The 20,093-nt window shown below is 37.3% G+C and overlaps 1 protein-coding gene across 2 annotated transcripts in view; it reads right to left on the bottom strand.

Annotated features, from left to right (window-relative positions):
• The window catches only part of timeless (timeless circadian clock), a 46,008-nt gene that overhangs the window by 3,895 nt on the left and 22,020 nt on the right, over positions 1-20,093 (bottom strand). For both annotated transcript variants that reach the window (XM_073875776.1, XM_055184473.2), the window contains exons 11-26: positions 19,798-19,974; positions 18,156-18,373; positions 17,741-17,844; positions 16,683-16,852; positions 12,862-12,981; positions 11,289-11,440; positions 7,801-7,898; positions 7,584-7,701; positions 4,421-4,622; positions 4,191-4,330; positions 4,028-4,113; positions 3,826-3,946; positions 3,614-3,696; positions 718-866; positions 417-624; positions 275-343 (exon numbers count right to left, since the gene is read on the bottom strand). In XM_073875776.1, coding sequence (XP_073731877.1) covers positions 275-343; positions 417-624; positions 718-866; positions 3,614-3,696; positions 3,826-3,946; positions 4,028-4,113; positions 4,191-4,330; positions 4,421-4,622; positions 7,584-7,701; positions 7,801-7,898; positions 11,289-11,440; positions 12,862-12,981; positions 16,683-16,852; positions 17,741-17,844; positions 18,156-18,373; positions 19,798-19,974 — 2,215 coding nt within the window. The remainder of the gene's footprint in view (positions 1-274; positions 344-416; positions 625-717; positions 867-3,613; positions 3,697-3,825; positions 3,947-4,027; positions 4,114-4,190; positions 4,331-4,420; positions 4,623-7,583; positions 7,702-7,800; positions 7,899-11,288; positions 11,441-12,861; positions 12,982-16,682; positions 16,853-17,740; positions 17,845-18,155; positions 18,374-19,797; positions 19,975-20,093) is intronic.

Below are 20,093 nucleotides of genomic sequence, written 5' to 3'. Positions count from 1 at the left end.
TTTAATGAGTGTTGCTTTTTTAAATGCACGTTATAAATGACTCTGACTCGTAATGATTTTAGATTGATAAGGACTTCCTACTGATCAAATGCCGTAGTACAAGCTGTGCATGAAACACAGAATCACAGCCTTGGGATTCAGAATCGATTTCAGACAGGCATTTTTAATGGGACACACGATTAATCGTTACAGCCCTATTAAATTATCCTAAAAACCACATGTGTTTTGAGAAATGCAGTTTTTCTATTTCCCCCATGAACAGAGATAATCTCACCTTCCTCCTCACGATCATCAGCAGTTCTGTTGAGTGAATTCTGTAGCCAAAGGATAGGACCTGACAGACCTGTTAACAGACCAACATCAGCCATTCTTCCTTTAAAAGACAAACAATCTGAAAACAATGTCTGCTCAAGTACCTTCTTGTCTTAAAGTCTGAGCTAATCTTCTCAGATTCTGATTTCTCTCCAGAACGTTTTCAGATCTGCTTCTCTGTCCTTTACTCGCCAAGACTTCAGCATGCTCTTCACTGTCATCTTCATCATCGTCTTCCTCAGATTCTTCCTCATCTCTCTCCATGTCTAACTCCTGCTGCTCTTCTGTCATACTGAAGAACTCTTCCTCCGTCTGAGACATGAAAAATGTCGTTGTTATAAATCATTTTTCGAAAGAACGTTTGTTTGTGACATTGACTCTGCATGTAAATGTTGATTAACAAACCATTCCTTTCTTCTTCTGAGGAGCATTGCGTTGTCTTTTCTTGTAAAGTTCCTTGCGATCGGACACGAGACCCATACTGAGGATCTTGTCTACTACACGAGCCCTTGAACGTTTGGCAGTGACGCGCTTTAAAATGTTTCCCAACACATCTGTGGATAAAACATAAAAACTCAAAATGACATCATGTTATAGAGTTTGACCAATGACATTTACATTTATAACTCGACTCGCGACTTCAATTCATGATCCATCTAGTTCATAATTATTTGATGAGGACATAATAACCCCTCAAGTGTAAGCATAACTTACAACAAAAACATTGTTTCCAATATGGAGATATACATAATCACTTCAAAATGTTATTTTGTGAATAAATAAATCCAAATCAAATTTAATAATGCTTTCTCTAATAATTGCTTGATAAATCTGCATTTGCCAGTTTGTAGTGGTTTACTGCAGCTCATACTAGAGGACTCTTCAAGTAAGTCAACCGACTGCAAATATGAACCAACGATGAGCAAAATAAAAAATAAATACACCAAACCAATAAGTATAAATTAAACTGGACCAACATGAACCAGAAAAAGCACATGTCAAGATAATATATGGAATTTTATATACAAAATACAATAAATTATTGCGTATAGTGTTATATATTATATCAGAATAAAAAAAACTTATGTTAATTTATTCTCATGAATTTAGCATGTATCAAGATATTTTCATCATTTTTACCAGTGTTGGGGTAACGCATTACAAGTAACGCGCATTACCTAATAATATTACTTTTCTGAAGTAACGAGTAAAGTAAAGCAATACTTTATAAATGTACACATTAATATTTAATGCGAGTTACTTTTTAGTTTAATTAATTCAATTTAAAAGTAAAATAATGTACTGAATTAAACTGAACAAATTAACATAGAATTACGCGCTCTGTGCCCCTGAGTGGGAACAGTTTAAGTCAGAAACGGAGATGGCAGGCCAGAATCTGACATTTTTCCGATCATAAAAAACACTTGCAAGGCCTGAAAGAGATCAAGCCTCAGCCAGGTAAGAAGTAGTAACGCAAAAGTAACTTAAAACTGAGATTGTTGCCGAAAAGAGGACCTAGTAAGATACACAGAAAACTCTCTGTAGGAACAAGCAGCCGAAATAATGCCGTAATGGGCGTGTCGTAGTGGGGACGCGCGCGTCATCACAACAAAAGTTATGTTATGGTTCAGCTCTTTAAAACGAGAGATCAACATTTACGACAAGAAATGTCGCAAACTAGATTGAAGCAGTAATCAGGAAATGATAAATGAGACGCATAAACAATGACGCACGTGCCGTAGTCAGGACACGCATGTCAAGGCAACATGAAGTTGGTTCAACTCTTTAAAATGAGGGATTTACAACATTCACGACGAGAAATGTCAGCAAACTGGACTGAAGCAGATATCAGGTAAGTTAGCTCGTTACTTACTGCGTTGAAACGGAGATCATTCAGCAGCATAAAAGAATATTGCGTCACATGCTCATTGAGCTATAATAAACAATCCCCGCGCGTCATCCCAACAAGATATATCGTTCAGCTCCTCAAAATGTGGGTTTTAAATGCATATAAACAATCACGATGAGAAATGTCTGAAAACTGTATTAAAGCAGAGATCAGGGAGCTCGTCAAATATCCACTCTGAAGCTGAGATCATTCACCAGCATTAGAACTGTGCGTTCACGCGCTCCTTTATTGTCTTTTCATAAACAAAAATGCATGCGAGTTGTTTCTGGAAAAAGAAATAATAAATAATATGCAAACTTCAGACGCTGTGTTTAAGGTAGTGCAGGACTTTAAACAGGTCACACATCTTTCCGGGACCTTGCAGATGCCGGCAAATCATGGCAGTGTGAATGAACAAAAAAAAAACGAACGATCCCGGAAAATTCCAGGATGCATTTTCCGGAATGTCTGTGTGAAAAGGGCTATGTGTGCTTGTCAATGACGCCTACTGCTCACAAACACGCACAAGCGCGAGGTATGTGTGCTTGTCAATGACAGGCATTAAATCCATGATTTTTCGTGCTGTTTCCGTTTGGGTCGGATGATGAGTTAAAACATGAACTAATGAAGAGTCATCATTAACTACACTTTTAGGGTACCGCCCCAGTGACAGAAAAGGTAAAGCTTTGTACTTTTTATAATTGTATGCAGTACATTACTAAAAATGACATCAGATGGGTTTTAACAGACTGGGTCACGCATATTATTGTTTCCCTAAGATGAATCAATCAAGGGCTTTTCACAATGCACGTAACCCCGGGATATCTTCATTCTAAACCCCGCTTTTAACCATAGGTTAACCCTGGGTTAAGGAGCGTTTCACACTTTGAACACTGACATTCAGTGCCAAACGCATGCAGTGTAAATTGAAGCAGGGTTATAATGTTACGACTTGATGCTTAGCAATGGACAGCCATTCAGAAACTGAAGAGCACGTACCTCATAGTCCCATCTGTGTACTGCAAACACCTGAAATAAAGTAAAAGTGACATCCCAAGAGGCTTAAAACAGCCAAGAGAAATTTACGCTGCGACCTGTTCTGTCACTGATGTGGAAGTACGAGACAAGCGGTTATTTAAAGCGACAGTGTGCGGTTTTAATTCAGTCAGTTTGAATTCGTTTTTTATCCAATCATTGACTGTTGACACCGCAAATACACAATTGAAAACGTTAACTTAGGGTTTAGGAATGCACAGATTTAAAAACAGTGTATAAAGAGTGTAAAGCGTGAAACAGATAACTCAGGATTCCATTAACCTGGTGTTTAGAATAAGCCAGAGTTAATTATTTCAAGTATGAAAAGTTTTCTACATGTCAACCCTGTTAACTAAATTAATGTAAGTGAACACAAACCATCAGAGTCTTTGTACTCCTGAAAGAGCATCTGGAGTTCCTGCTCCTGTTCTTCAGTCCACAGCACAATATGTGTTCCCTTCCTGAAGAGATTCAGAGAGGTTTCAAGATTCACAAATACTGTAACTGTATGTGAGAAATTATCATAGACACTACTGTTAAAATAATATAAAGTCATAAAATCATATTATAGATTTAACAAAGAACTCCACCTTTCTTTCTTTAAATCCTTCACACTGTCAACCAAACCCAATGTCACCATCTGAGAAACCACTTCACGTCGTGTACGGCTGCTGCTCAACAACTGGATCAGTGTCTCGACTATATCTGGCACTGACAAAGAAATCATTCAAAAGACAAAATATTAGAAAATATCCAAACAAGAGATGTTGTTGCGGGTGGATGCAGTCTCACCTCCAGAGTCCTTGTGCTCTTCATACAAGTGCTTCAGCTCTTCTTCTTCCTCAGGTGTCCACTTGGATTTTTTCTTGGAGCCCTCACTAAACATGGACATATAAAACAAAATCACGAACATCTTGAAGTACTTGTGAATGAAAGTGTAGTGAATGAGTCTTACCCATCTTTACTATAGCCCTCTGTCATGTCTCTCACAGCACCCACATTCTTCCAGAAGAGCATCTCCACAAATGCTTTGTTGTTTTTAGCAGCAAACGTGAAAAAACGGTTAAGAACAAACTTTGTAAAAGTGACAAGCTCCTGTCAGAAACAAAGACAGAAATATTCATTATTACTTAAATAACTTGAACAGAATCCAGCTCTTATAAATAAAGGCACTTTAGGGGTCACCTGATATGCGGCCGCTGCCGGGTCCTCCAGAATCTTATTAAATAAGCAGAAGACCGAGAGCTGATAAAATAACGCATCCATCTTCAGATCTACAGCCAGTCTATGGAGTAGGCGTATGATGCAGTGGTTGGTATGAGGAGAATTTTGAGAGTATGAACTCAGCAGGATGAAGTATGGACGCACAATGTTTGGGTTGGCAAATCTGTCAAACAGAATGCAAAAATAACATTTTAAACAAATGCAAATCATATGTAAGCTCTGCAAATGTAGAGTGAATTCAGGGTGATTGTGACACTTTATGACATTCATCTCAATGTTTACAATGATCCCACAGAGCCTGAATCCAACTTTATGTAAGCAATAAGGTACGAGAGGCTGTGCTGTATCGTGAATAAGTAACGGCTGAAGGGCGTTGTTAGGCACGACTGCAACCCCTTCAGCCGTTACTTATTCACGATACAGCACTTGCCTCGAGTACCTTATTGCTTTTATAAAACGGTTACCACACAATATTAAAGTAAAAAAAATATTAGTGCAACTTTCATGAAGTTAAATCAATAAAAGCATTCCTTCCGCTAGAAAAAATAGTCCCTGACTGCGAACAACAACATGAAAGCTCAAATAAAAACAACAAACTGTTCTCAGACTCTAGCCGTTTCTCAATATGTGTTCTTGTCTCATACTTGCGTTCTTGTGGACTTGTGAAACGTCATCAGTCGCGGCCCAAGTACTGTTCCAATTCAAAGTTTGCATCAAGCCCAAGTTCACATAAAGTCCCCGGATGTGTTCTTGATCCGCCCATTTTATCGAGGATGCATCAGAGGAGACTTGTGTGGACTTATGACAGCGAAGTTTCCCAGAATGCATTTCGCGTCAGAAGTTCGTTCTTCCGAGTCTGAACTTGCAAGTCCGAACTAGGAAGGACACAAGTCCGAACTTGGCGTACTTGGTATTGAGAAATGGCTTATGTCTCATTATATGTTTATGTGTTGCTAAGGGTGTTGCTAAGGGCGCAGTGATATTAAATAGAACTGTTGGGTGAAGCGGTCATAGCAGTGTTTTATCATGAATAAAGCACACCTATTGACCAATCAGAATCAAGGATTGGAACTAACCGTTTTATAATATACATTAATAAATACATTATATTAAATAATATAATGGCTCGTCTTGGCTTTATAATAACTCTGAACAGGGTTCAATGTTTCCAAGCTCCTAAAGTGCATCTATCCATCAACTCCATCCCCACCATTGAGGAGTTATCTTGTCAATGAAAAAAAAACACTTCCCTGCCAAAGATGAGTTTTTACGTCAATCCATATTTAAGCTATTATCCACTAGGTGGCGCTCTTACCAACTTATAAAACACTGAAGCATCCACTGATCCAAAACAGTAATAAAAATTCGGTGTATGTTTTGATCATCGCTCTGAATCTCATCTCTAACATAAGTCCTTTACAAAAATGCAATTATCTCAGCTTTTTGCTCAAAATGTTATATTTTTGAAGAAACCTACCCATATTTGATAGGTGATAAAAAGAGAATAAATGAAGATAGGATGAAACGAGTTGGAAAGCAGAAGGTCTGTTCTTTTATTTGATATATTGTATGTTTATATATTTAAAAGAAGACCATTTTCTGGATGAAACTTTTGGAAAAACCTTAAAAATGCTGGCACTGGCCTGGCAACTTTTTTTAACTCCTTCCCCACCAGCGTTTTTTTAAAAAAGTTGCCAGCGCAAGCATTTTTCATGATTTTCACAAAAGTTTGATGCCTTCCAGAAACATTCTTCTTTAAATGTATAAACATTCAATGTATCAAATGAAGGAACAGACCCTCTGCTTTCAAAAAACCCCCCTGTTTCATCATATCTTCTTTTGTTCTCTTTTTATCACCTCTCAAATATGGGTAGGTTTCTTCAAAACACAAAATTTTGAACAAAAAGCTCAGATAATTACATTTTTGTGAAGGACTTTTAATAGAGATCAGATGCAGAGCGATCTTTTAAACATACACAGAGAGTTCTTTCTCTTTCACGTGAGGCGTTACTTCGGGGTTTTATAAGTTGCAGAAGTGCGCCACCTGGTGGATAATAGCGGTAATGCGGAAAGCAGGGAAGCGTTTTCTCTTAATTGATGAGTTATCTCGTCAATGGCGGCAAAGAGTTAAAATGCTGGCGGGGAAAGAGTTAAAGTAATCAACATGACTCCACTGGGTTAATAAATGTCTTCTAAAGAAAAAAAATATGTTTGAGAAAAAAGCAACTTATATTTTAAGTGTATTTAGGGATGAGTGTGTAAACATATCTGTATAATTCAGTAAACTCAAAATGGCAACTCGCCGGCTCTACGTTGGTAAGTCACTTATTGGTTCTCATTCATATCTTGTGACTACCGTATTTTTCGGTCCATAAGCCGTGTTTTATTCATAACTTGGCTGGTTCTACGTCTTACAGTCAGGTGCGCCTTGTAAGTCAGTATATATTAATTTTGACATTTATGAGACAAGAGACATCATTACCGTCTACAGCCGCAAGAGTTCGCTATATGCTGCTTCTGTATTTATGTAATTCAATGGATTCAGTGATGCAGAATGACGAGTATGCGAACTTCTCGCTAGTTGGCTTGTTCGGTTAATTTAGCCTATTCAACCTTCCAGGTAAGTTCTGTATGCTATGGTTTATGGTTTAAATAACTGATAATATTACTTTAACGTCTATTCAGCCTGCTGTTCTGTCTGCTATTGTTTAGTTGAATAACTTGTCTTTCCAGATTAAATGTCTGTTCTTTGGCTTGAATTTTGTGAAATAATTATCTTAATAAACGCGACATATAGTCCACTGTGACTCATATATGTTATTTTGTCTTAATGACGCATTTTTGAATGATGTGGCTTATACTCCGGTGCAGCTTATAGTCCGAAAAATACGGTAGTCATCATGTGCCCGTTTTGTCATTTTACACGTGGGAACCAAAGAGATTTGACATGCCACCGTTTTGTCTGACATGATTATTGTCCTTCACATACATTAATGCAAAACATATCAATACTAATATTGTAATAGTAATTTGTAATAAAAAAGTGAATTTAAGGACATTTTAATAGTTAGGACCCACAGTGACAGGTAGCCTGATTACCATCTGTATTTAAGTGTAAATGCACCTTTTAATGAAGTCTTTGAAATTAAACTCTGTTTCTGACACAGTGACAGACTCCAGTTCCTCTTCTTCCTCCATCTCAATCCCATCATCCTCCAGAGCAGAATCTACAGGAGCTGATCCTATACACAACAAAGTCCAGCACACATAAAGACATATAAACAGTGTCAGGTATACTCTCAAGTATGGTATAAAAAGTTAAGTAAGTACAGTGTTCTTACTGGGGAGTTTAGTGAATAGTATCTGTTTAAGAAGTTCAAGTTCCTCCTCAGGTGCGACCTCCACAGATCCAAACGTCTCTCCTTCCGGCCACACCGACCTAAGTAAACAGAGCAGTAGATGTGTTCATGAGTATGTTTTTGTTGTATAGTCAAGTAGGGAAGAGTGGGGCACAATTTTGGGCTTTGGCTTCATCATTTAAAAAATATTTATGTTAGATTAATCTTTTTTTTACACAATCAACACACACATTTCTGCTACAAATGAACACTTAAAGTTTGTTTGTGGGACCTACGGTTATCGTATAATGACACAGAAAGTGCAAACGTTACCCATAGGTGGGGTTCATTGTAACAAACAAAGGGTTTGTTGTAACACCTGCTAGAAAATTTAGTTTAAACAGAAAGAATTCAATACAATTCTGTCTATATACTAAAGGTGGATATTGTTTATATAATAGATGGATATTCACACATTTATCCATCCATGATCCTTCATCTAATCATCCTTGTATTGTGCATCAAAGAATATAAATAGATTTTTCATAAAAATCATAATTGTGAGTTATTTCCCCTGATATTGTATTAACAGTTATCATGTTGATGAATAGTATTTACATTTTTCCATTTATTATCATTGTATACCTGAGGTTTAACTGTAACACTGTGTGACAACTAACCCCGCTGTGTAAAAGGTTTTCATTCCCAGGTATCAGTTACTAGGAGTTGCTGACATGTTTCAAAATGTTGTTATGTTTTAGGTAACAAGACAGTGATTAAAATAATATAAGGTTGGATTAAGTGACTTACACACTCAACTCAGAAATCGGAAAAAAAAACATAAGATGAAGATGGTTACTTCTATGCCTACAAAACACTCTTTGTTCAATATCTTAACCAAAACATATGGTTTGAATTTAAAATCAAAATAATTAACAAATACATGCAGATTTATCTGTGAACTTGATGCACGTTACAAATGTATTTTACTATCCACAAGCAAATGTCTTGAGATTTGAATATATGAAATTCAGAAATTAAATGAATGTGTATCAATTTGTACAAATGGAGACAAATATGGGAATAAAAATGCTTCATTTTGTATTTAAAAAAATCTTAATTTGCGCATGCAAAAAAAAAAAGGAAATGTGCATTTGTGGACCAGGTGACACGCCTACGTTTATCCCGTCCTGTTTATTTGGATTTTGGGAATTAAATTTTGCCTTTTAAAACATTTTATGAGCCAAATACAAACAACTGTCAATGAATGAACCAAACAAATGTCTTTCATTTTGTGTCCGTGAAATTTTATATTTACATGAATGTGCATCGATTTGTAAAAACAGAGACATATTTGTGAAATTCTGTGGGTATACTTTGTATCAATGTATTACAATTTGTGCACGCAAAAAAGAGGATGCATTTGTGGATCAGGCGACGCATGTGCATTCATCGTATTCTGTTCATTCAGATTTTGGGACTTTGTTGCGTGTTTTGCATTGGACGATCCGCACACACAGCTGTGTCAGGCGACACAGGTGTTTTCTGGAGACAGGTGCTGTCCCAGATCTCATGATTCTTTACTTAGAGCTCTGACTGAGGAAAAGTTGAGGTTTTACAACCCCAAATCAGAAAAAGTTGGGACACTGCAGAAATCCCGAGCAAAAAGGAATGGAACAATCCACCAATCTCACAAACCTACTCTATTCACAATAGAATATAAACAACATATCAAATGTTTTAAGTGAGACATTTTGAAATGTCATGCCAAATATTGGCTCATTTTGGATGTCATAAGAGCTACACAATACACATTGCAAAAAAAGTTGGGACAGGTAGCAATAAGAGGCCAGATGTACGTGAATGTATGTGAATGTAAATTATTCCATTCCTTTTTTACTCACAATTTCTACAGTGTCCCAACATTTTCTGATTTTGTGTTGTACATTCACAGATTTCTATAAAAGATGTATGTCACATTGTGATTCTGACAGCGGTCACACCATCCAGTAAAACGGAGAAAGGCCTAAAACTATACTTCCTAAAGATACATAGCGAGAGCAATTAAAATACACTTTGGGAATAGAGCAATGAAAACAATAATTTTGTCTTTATCTGGAGCGTTTGTTTACGCATGTCCCCTTCTTGAAGTGCTGGACACGCTGTTTGGATTTAACCCAGCTACTATGTCATGTACAGGTACACTGATATTTATAAGCATGAGTGCATAAGCATCACGCATCAGTTAGTTATCATTGAGTAGGGCTGCAACAAACGATTATTTTTATAATCGGCGAATCTATTGATTATTAGACCGATTAATCAACTAATCGTTGCTTATTTCAATGACTAATCAGTACGTTTTGAATGACTATTCAGCTTTTTCAATTAGTTAAAACATTAATTTATACATATTCTAACTAATAAATAAAAAAGAAAATCATTTCAGCATTTGAAATAGTTGTTTTAATGAACTTTGAGCAGGTCATTCTCTTAAGTTTTTGGATTTCTGTCCAACGTAAATTACACACACATGCTTTCTAAGCATTGTTTAAATATTCTGTTCTCTTAAAAAAATAAACAAACACTAAACAGCATTACAGACAAAAAAAAATTTGTCAGCAGTATTAAGAGCTTTTTTCTAAAACAGACTATAAGATCTAAAAGTGTTACTATAATAACACTATTTATTATTACTTAAACACGATCAGGCTTTATTCTATGAAAAATAAATCATCAGATTACTGTAATTATATTGGTAACACTTTATTTTAAGGGTCCATGAACCATAATGAACTGATCTAAATGAATTCTTAAATATGAAGTAATGCTGTGTTATGACATGTACTAATCATAAACTAATAAAGAGTCATCATTAACATGACGCAACACATGAATTCATTGTTTATTAATACAATAACTAACAACTAAAAGACATGTCATGTTGTAGTTGATGACTCTTTATTAGTTTATGTTTGTAACTTGCATGCATTAACTCAGCATTGGTTAAGGCTGAAGTACAAATAAGTTCATTATGATTAATGAACCCTTATTATAAAGTGTAAAGATCATATTATTACTGTTAATATTATTACTATTAGAAGTACTGTACTGCATTCCCATTTATGTAATAGAGATTACCGCTAGTTAGCGTAAGTTAGCTCCAGCTTCAGAACACTGAAGTTACATCTCACCGGCTCCTCTTGACCCCGGATATTTCCTCTTTAAACGTAAGTTTTGTCTTTTATGTATTAAACATGACAGCTTTCTTGGTTTGAAGATTTATGAAGTGTTCGTGCTGATACATTTGCACTACACTATTATCTGTGCTGTGTTTTCATCTACCGTGTCGTAGCGGTCAAATCACGACATTGCAGGCCCTTACATTAGGTTAAGTGAAACCAAACGACTACTCGACAACAAATATATTTGTAGACAATGTCGACTAATTGTTTCAGCCCTATCATTGAGCAAAGTTTGCATGATCTTACCGTGCAGCACGCAGTAAACTCAGTGCTTCAGGTCCACTGCGAGACATCAGACAGTCTTGAATCCTGATCAAAGCATCAGTCCTCTGTTCATTTACTGGAGTCTCAGCTGCCGCATCAAAGGGTACAATGCCCTCAGACAGACTCTCAGATAACTGTAACCAACCACACAAGAGACATCATAACACACTCTTAGACCTGCTTTAAACTCATCCTGTAACATTTGACAGCTGCTTTAATCCAAAGCACCAAAAGCGGACATCACTTTGCCATCAATGCTTTATTAAAACAGTGCACGAAAACTACGCAATTAATTAATCATACAACATTTGCCAACCATTTTATAACTACAAACAATAGCCCAAGATGCAAACCACTCACACTTTAATAAATTTCAATGTTTTAAATAAAAAATCTGCCATTTACATAATTGGACATGTAATGTCAATCTTAATTGTGAATGTGATAAGCAAAGACATTTACAATAAAAACCATTAAATATACTAAATAACAAGTAACGTGATATATTTGTCTATATGGTACTTAACACTTTTACCACTGTGGCAGTTGTGTCATTATCATGTTAATAAAGTTTAGGAACAGTTGTTATATTTTTCAGTTATTGAAGAGTACAAGATGGCAGCGCGCAAGGATGCAGCGGCCTCTACGACTTCAGCTAACTGTACTAAAAATATTTGTGTTAATATTGGTCATATAGCAGGGGTTCTCACCCCTTATCACATCAAGACCCCATTGTCCACAACAAAATATGTAAGCCCCCAACTTACAATTTCTTCTGCTTGTTTGTCTAATTGTAAATAATTTTAAGCCACCCTAAGGCCCCACCTTGGACATTTGTTGAGGCCTCCCTGTGGGCCTCCGGTTGAGAAACGCTGTCATAGGACTTTGGTCAAGACTTTAGTTCAGTCAGTCTCTCTCGTCATTACAGTCATGAAACCCTTATTGTTCTGGGCTTAAAGAACAACTTTGAAATATCAGTATCACTAAGAGAGATGCTAAGTGAAGTAGGACTACTACATAGACAAGAGCTCAACACGGTGTTGCATCATCCAGTTAACAGAGTAAGGAGGTGGTGCAATGGGAACCGGGAGTGAGGCAAGTTAGCTGGTGTCGGATGGGGCTAAAGGCTAACCCCAGCTCTCCCATGTGTACTACTGGCTAATGTGCACTATGGACAACAAGGACCACTGTGTGCTTATCTGTGTGGCTACAGAGCAACATCCCAGACACAGCTATACAGCTACATGGGTTTAACCACACAACTGTGTAAATTATTTTTCAATCGACAAACAGCATGTTTATGGTATTTTTTCAGGAGGGGGAACACTATCACATTCTCGCTTGTGGTGAGAGTGAACCAAAAATCTGAGTCTCATTTAACATTCAGAGTACCACATAAAGTGCAAATGTATATTACTTACACTACAAGGACAACAAACATAGCAAAAATAATGTGGATTAAACAAGTATAATTTACATAAACTGCACTGACTGTATTTAAAATAAAGTGATAAAAACATGTTATTGTTGTTATTCTTTATTTTCTGAAAGTCACCTGAAAGCCAGAAGCTCGGAGCTCTTCAGACACGATCTGCCATGTCTGTTCCAGATCTTCAGGAGTCATCTCAGGCTGAAGGGTCTTCTGACTTCGTTTTCTTCGTTTAACTTTCTTTTTCTGTGTGTTACACAAATATTTTTTGCTTAGTCCAGCTAAAAAACGAATACAGCACCATCACAGCAATTTGTATATCTTTAGTCCAAACCATGTAAGAGATGTGCACACTTGTTGATCCTGAACCCTATTGCTCAATTATAACATCTTATAAAGTCAACAGTTGAAACTTTTACCAATATTATTTAATTCAACATATGGACAAAATAATAAGCACTTACAATTAGAGGTTAATATAATAAGATAACTCGTTGGTAAGCCATGGTTGATAGATATTCTACACTCATTAGTTTATTAAACCTCATTGCATAACTGCAGTAATACTCAGACATAAGATTTCCTTACAATGTTTTTGAGCCATGAAACCTTAAAGGGACACCCATTTGCATTAATCTTTGTATAGTTAGAACCCCAGACATGCTTTTGAATGGTCGTGCATCATTTCCTCAGTTTCAGCTGTGACATGAGAAATACAGATTTCAATGTTGCACTTCCTTCTTTCAATGATGTAAAAATCATCATTTTGCATCATTGAAAGAAGGAAGTGCTATATTTTTGTAGAGGGGGTGAGACTACAAACACCCCTTTTCTCGGTCAAATAGGCACCAAATTCGAAATGTATGTTACATTTCGACTACAAATATGACACACTTTCAATAAAGATTAATGTTTCTACGGGTGAAATTCTCCTTTAACAAGTAAGGCTAAAACTACTAGGCAAGCCTAAATTTAAGTTATCAAATGTAAAATAATACTTCATAGCTTTTTTGTATAAATATGGTACAGATTAATCTAAATGAAGCTTCAAACATTAATCAAGAGAAGTGAATGACCAACATTAAAAACAGACAGCTGCTGGTTAAATAGGCTGCTGTCACTTTAAGACCTAATTGCACGGATTCAGGGCTTGACATTAACATTTTTTGCTAACCATCTGCTGTGGCTAGTTGTCTTCCAAAGTTACAGCATTTTCACTGGCCACAAGAAAATACATTTTATATGATTAAATTTGACTTTAGTATCCTAAAATAACTTGATTTAGAGTAATTTTACTTGATCACCTGGTATATACCTTCATATATTGTAAAAATGCTAACATTCAAATGAGAAAACGCTTAGTCAAGGCACGTACATGAATTTTACTCTCAATTTATAGATTTTATTTTACGAGCTTGATGATGGTTTCTGTTAAAGGTGCAGTGTGTAAATTTTGCGACATCTAGTGGTGAGGTTGTGAATTGCAACCAACGGCTCAGTCCACTGCTCACGTCTTTCTTTTGAAGTAGATAGAAAAGCAACGGTAGCCGCCACCGGACAAACATGTCATAGTTGGAGAAAACTTAGTAAAAAAGTTTGTCTGTTAAGGGCTTCTGTAAAAACATGGCTGCACAAAATGGTGACTTCCATGTAAGGGGGCCCTCGGTGTATGTAGATAAAACATCTCACTTTAAGGCAATAAACACATAACGGTTCATTATGAAAGGTCTTTATACACCCCTGATAAATTCTATATTATTTTGCATTTCTGTCAAGAGATCTTTCTAAAAATTACACACTGCACCTTTAAAAGTAATTTAAGACTTAATTTAAGGCGCTTTTTTACTGACAAATGTCGAGAGAGCATTATAATTATGCAAACGTACAATAGCAGACTATGATGCGCAAACACATCCTTTTGACCTTAAGGGTTTCCTTTGCACAAAACTGGACGAGCGCTTTCAGATATCCGCTAAGCTAGCTCTTTATGAATTTCCCTCTCTTTCACCCAGAAAGTGTACACACACTTTAAATGTCTTCAATGCAATCATGCAAATGCGCATGCGCTTGAAGTTCAAATACTTTTGATTGTCTGTCATTCATCAGTTGGAAAAAAAATCGCTCAGAAAGTGATCCCAACGATATTATTCATTGTTTAATTATCGTTATAGTCGTGATGTGAACTCAGGTATTTCCTTCGCCCATTCTGGGCTTGACCCCTAACTACAACAATGTAAAACATAAAAAATCTCACCTAAGTAAAGCAAAAAAATGAAACATGAATCTTATGTATTATCAAAGCCTTCTGAATTTCACATTCACATGAATTTTGAAAGTAAGGAAATTATTTACACCATATGAGTGCAGTATTATTTTCCCGCAATCATGTGCGTTGTGATCACGCTTTTTGCGTCACAGGGTGCAAGATATTTCAGTCGGCCATTCAGGCATTTAAGAGGCATCAAAATCTGTTTTCTGATACGGTCTGATAGATACCAGCCATATACCGTAAAACTTCAAATAATAGCCGAGTCCCAAATAGACGCCTGTCTCTTTTAGACGCCTGGTGTGACGACAGGTTTGGGTAAATAAACGCCTGTCTCAAATTAAGGCCTGGTCTGTTTTTTAGTTTCGGGTTGTATTTAATCTTCTAAAACCCATCAGATAGTCTGTTTAAGACAGTTCTATGGTGCAGATTGAACACGCTAAAGTTTTTTTTACCGGTAGATGTCACGTGACAGACGCAGTCGTTCCTTTACTCATCACTATGACAACACAACAAGCTTCGTCGCCAGGATTGAGGTGATGATGACAGTAGCGAAGTGGCAATCGAGAGAGACAGGACTTTTACCGGTGGGCCGGTAGTGTTTTGGGGCCGCTGATAATAGCCGGGCTTTCAGTCTTTTGTCATGCATGCTCTCCCGCCACACATTGTATTTCTCACGCGGAAACACTATTTATCATATTTAATATGCTGCAGCGCCTAAAATGTATCTGGCCGCACTGCTCTCTCTCTCTATCAAGCCCGTCTTCCCTAGAGTTCCAGTCGAGCGAGCCAATACAAAAAAAAGAGAAAGAGGCTACACAATAGCCAATCAGAAAATAGCACTGTTGTATCTGGGTAAGATTTCAAGCAACAACCAATAAAAAAACATATCATTGTTTGCTTTATTTATACTGCCAATAATTTAAGACTGTTGTTATTACACAAACTAATTTGTTAAACACATTCAAATTAAAAATAAAACGTAATATGTGGTAACCTCCTGCTGTCATGCTGGAACAATTAAATTAAAAGCCTGTCTCTTATAGAGGCCTGTCTCTTTTAGACGCCTGGTGTGATGATAGGTTTGGGAAAATAAAAGCCCGGGCTATTATTTGAAGTTTTACGGTAGGCTTTCGGTACCCAACCCTAAAGGGGATCGCACACCGGCCGCGCAGCTCAGTGCCGCGTCGCGCCTAGGAGAACTCGGAGGTATTGTAAACCGGAAGTGCACATTAAATAGCGTGATAGTGTCTACTTCAAAATGTAAAATATACGTTAGCAGCCAATGTTAATCATTAATGATGTGGGACAAATATGATGTTATTTAATGTTAAACTATGTGAGTGGCGCTGTGTGGCACGATAGGGATTTGGGCAACTTCCTGAGTCACAGCTGGGCGGTGCGGAAAGGCACCACCTGGCGGCGCCGGTGTGCGTACACTCATAGAAAACAATGTGTTACATTTTTTTACAACGGCGCAGCGCTGAGCTGCGCAGCCGGTGTGCGGGTGAGTAAATCATGGGGTAATTTAATTTGGCCTTTCACTTTAATGCATGTTTTAACCTTGATTTTGCACAACACTACATTTTTTAAATGATGGGCTACAGTTAAGATCATAGCTTGATTTGGATAAAAAAAGCAGACTTTCAGAGGCTATCACAAAAAACATTCAAGTTCTCACCTGCACAACCAGATTGTTTCGTCCCTTACAGAATCGCTCAAGCATTTTCAGAAACAGATGCGTGGACTCCACTAGATCTTTGAGAAATGAACGTGGCTGTGTCCGTTCATCAAACTTGCGTAAAAGAGTCAGGAAAATCTCTCTAAACTCCATCAGATAGAAGATATTACCTAAACAAAACAAAACATATTTAAAGTAACAGAAAGACAGATAAAAGTAGGGATGCACCGAATCCAGATTTTTTAGGTTGTTTACTTCATTAATGTGTTTTACTGTGTTAATGGTACAAGGATGCGAGTAGGATTCGGTTTCGGCCGAATCTTAAACGGTGGATTCGGCCGAATCCGAAACCTACTCGCATCCTTATTCCATTAACACAGTAAAACACATTAATGAAGTAAACAACGTCCACAGTAATGTATTTTTTCATTTTATTTTATTTTAACTGTACATTATGCCAGGATGACAAGTTGGAAAAACTATTTTGACAATAACCATAAGCCTATGCGTAATGAAAGCGATGCGTTGCGACACGCTCGTTTTTCCAATAAGCAAGCAGCTCCGCGCTGAAAACCATATTTAACTTTGAGTGAGAAGCTCCGCTCGTCAATGTCAGTTTTCACACGGCCGTCCAATTACAGTGGAGGAGGGGCGGGACATTACCACAGCAACCAACCGGCTCACAGCTGAAGCGTCACAGCTACCAAGCGCGCGGCTGAAAAACAGCTGGCCTTTGGCGTCCTCAAGGTGTTTTCAGCCGTGTTTAAAAGTTTTGGTGTGTCTAGCCCCTAAGGCTCACTGAAAGAAAAAGCTCATCTCCACGTCAGCACCCGATGTGTGTAATCAACGGCTGCGTGACGTCGACCAGCGTAGCGCAAGCCTAGGGTTTGGTTCGGTGGAAAAAAATCTAGGATTCGGCCGAACCCCGTCAAAAAGCCCAGTATTCGGCCGAATCCGAATCCTGGATTCGGTGCATCCCTAGATAAAAGCAAAGAAAATGTTTAATGTGACAGATAAAAGTCACCGTTTTGAAGTCATAGGCATTTGTAGGCACATACTTTTGATGACACTGGCGCCATGCCGGATATTGTCGTTTTTTGAGCGGTCCATCTCATTTACTGTCAGCAACAGCTCCTGATATGCCTTCAGAGCAAAGTGCATCCTGGGAAAAGGAGGAATAACTGATAAACATCAATTGGGCTCTACTCATCTCAACCATAACAAAATCATTATTCATATTCTTCTATTCTACTGAAAAAGAAAACACACAGATGAAGTAAAACATTGTGATATGTAAATGGACACAGATGATATGATTAAATAATGTTAAAAATAATACAAGATTACACCGCTTTATTTTTGTAACAAGAAATTAGAAACAAGAATTTGCCAATCGGTTCAATATTATATGGAGAATTGTGGCATCCATAATATAAAAAAAAACCCAAACACACAAGTGGGAGTGTGACTGACCTGCGAGACCAGGATGTGGCACTTTTCCGATCCATGAGGATCATCTCGTAGTAGTTAGTAATGTTCTTCTCAATAAAATGAAAGGTGCGGATGGACATGGTCTCAGATACAAGGTCCGGTCTGAAGTTCTGACCACGGTTAAAGGCCATGAAGAAGGTTAACGCCCACAGGTAATACGTCTCATCATGCTGTTGGGCCCGTTCACGGATCAGATCCTCCTGCACAGACAACAAGACACATGAGCATTACAAACAGTGGAAAATGTGCTCTTCGAAAAATAAATATTGCCAGCAGTGCACCAGGGTCCAAAATGACGGAGGACCATAAATGTATAATAAAATGTTACATTGAACTATATGTTATATTTATGTAGAGTATCATCGTTTACTTTTCAAGTCTTTAGCGAGCGCAAGTTTGTTATCTGAAATGCAGACGGGCGGCAAGAACATTCTAATAGTTAGTAACGCATGCCATGCGAAACCCTCCTTTGTACAGGTGCATCGGTGCTGCAGAAATTGAAAATATTTTAACTTTTCAAAATGCTGTGTCCGCACCGCAGGTCATGTGACAAGAACCAAGCAATCAGCTTCACCCTTTACACATTGTATCATGAAGTATCAACTCAAGGAACAACTGATCATGGCTGTACAGGGTTACTCAGAGCTGTACGATTCATCCGCCCTGTTTTTTCATCCGCCCCTATTTTATAGAGATAACTGAAGTCTTAGTACTACAGATAATCAAGTAAAGGTACAAAAGCTTGTGCGAATTATTGCATTTTCTGTTAATTTACATATAACATAGCATCATAGGCGGTGTTTCACGCTTGTGCTTAGGGGGGCACCTACAGGCAGACAAAGGAACTGTAATACTTTAAAGGAGCTGTATGTAGATTTTTGAAATTGAGCCGCAGATTGAAGTATAAATATCCATAAGAGTGGGTTTGTAATTTGCAATCAACAAAAACATTGCAACCATAAAATTTTGCAGATAAACTTAAGCCGTTTACCATCAGTGGTGCTCCTGTATGTGTCTGTCAATTTCCAATATTTGAAATTTAGCATGCGATACGTTTAGTTGCTAGAGGTCAATGTTACATACAGCTCCTTAGGATTAGCAAGAAATTGGGGCTTCTCTGTTTTCAAATGAATTAAAATTATTTTAGCATTAGGTGCCACCCCCAAATTCTGCCTATGCACAGCATCCCAACTCTTTAGCTAACGTTAGTGTGTTTAAAATCAAATGTATAATGAATGTCAAATGTAAAACTAACTTCACCACAGTTTTAGGTGTACAATAGTTAGTATAAAAAATCATGGCCACTATAGTTGGTTGACTCCATCCACAACAACAATCAATGTTAGGAGATTGACCTCTGCCATTGTTTGCCAATTTTCTTTTTTAGGTAAACTATTCCTTTATTTTTTTAAAACGAGTGTAAGTTAGACATAAGAGCAGAAACCAGAATTTCATAACCCTTTAAAGTGCAAACAAAAACATAAAGGCTTTTTTCAACATGTTGTCCTTTTGTAAGACTGCCACATTTATCAAACATACTGACCTATTTCCCATAAGATTTATTTGAGCATTTATAACATCTTTACTAAGTATCTTGCTTATTCTGTCCTTCGTCTTTACTCACCTTTACCAGGTACATAAGTCGATTGTAGCAGTTCTCCAGAAAGTCAATACAGAACTCACGCAGGAACAGACGTACATTTAATGCAGAGCGCCGTTGTCTCGCAGAGTCTCGAGCAATCTGTTTGCGTTTGGGCACACGTCTCACGTCCTTACCCAAATCATGAGAATAGTTCTTGAACTAAAAAAAAATATACTATTAATACAGAGGTGCTTCTTAAAACTGCTTCAGGTTAGCTGTACTTAAATAAATAGCCTAAATAAAATGCTGAAATGATTAATGTTTTGAAGAGTGAAGCT

The sequence above is a fragment of the Misgurnus anguillicaudatus genome, chromosome 14 (genome assembly GCF_027580225.2).
Source record: "Misgurnus anguillicaudatus chromosome 14, ASM2758022v2, whole genome shotgun sequence".
Classification (NCBI taxonomy): Eukaryota; Metazoa; Chordata; class Actinopteri; order Cypriniformes; family Cobitidae; genus Misgurnus; species Misgurnus anguillicaudatus.
Note: the sequence above shows the minus strand (reverse complement) of the source record. Positions and strands in the feature narration are given on the sequence as shown.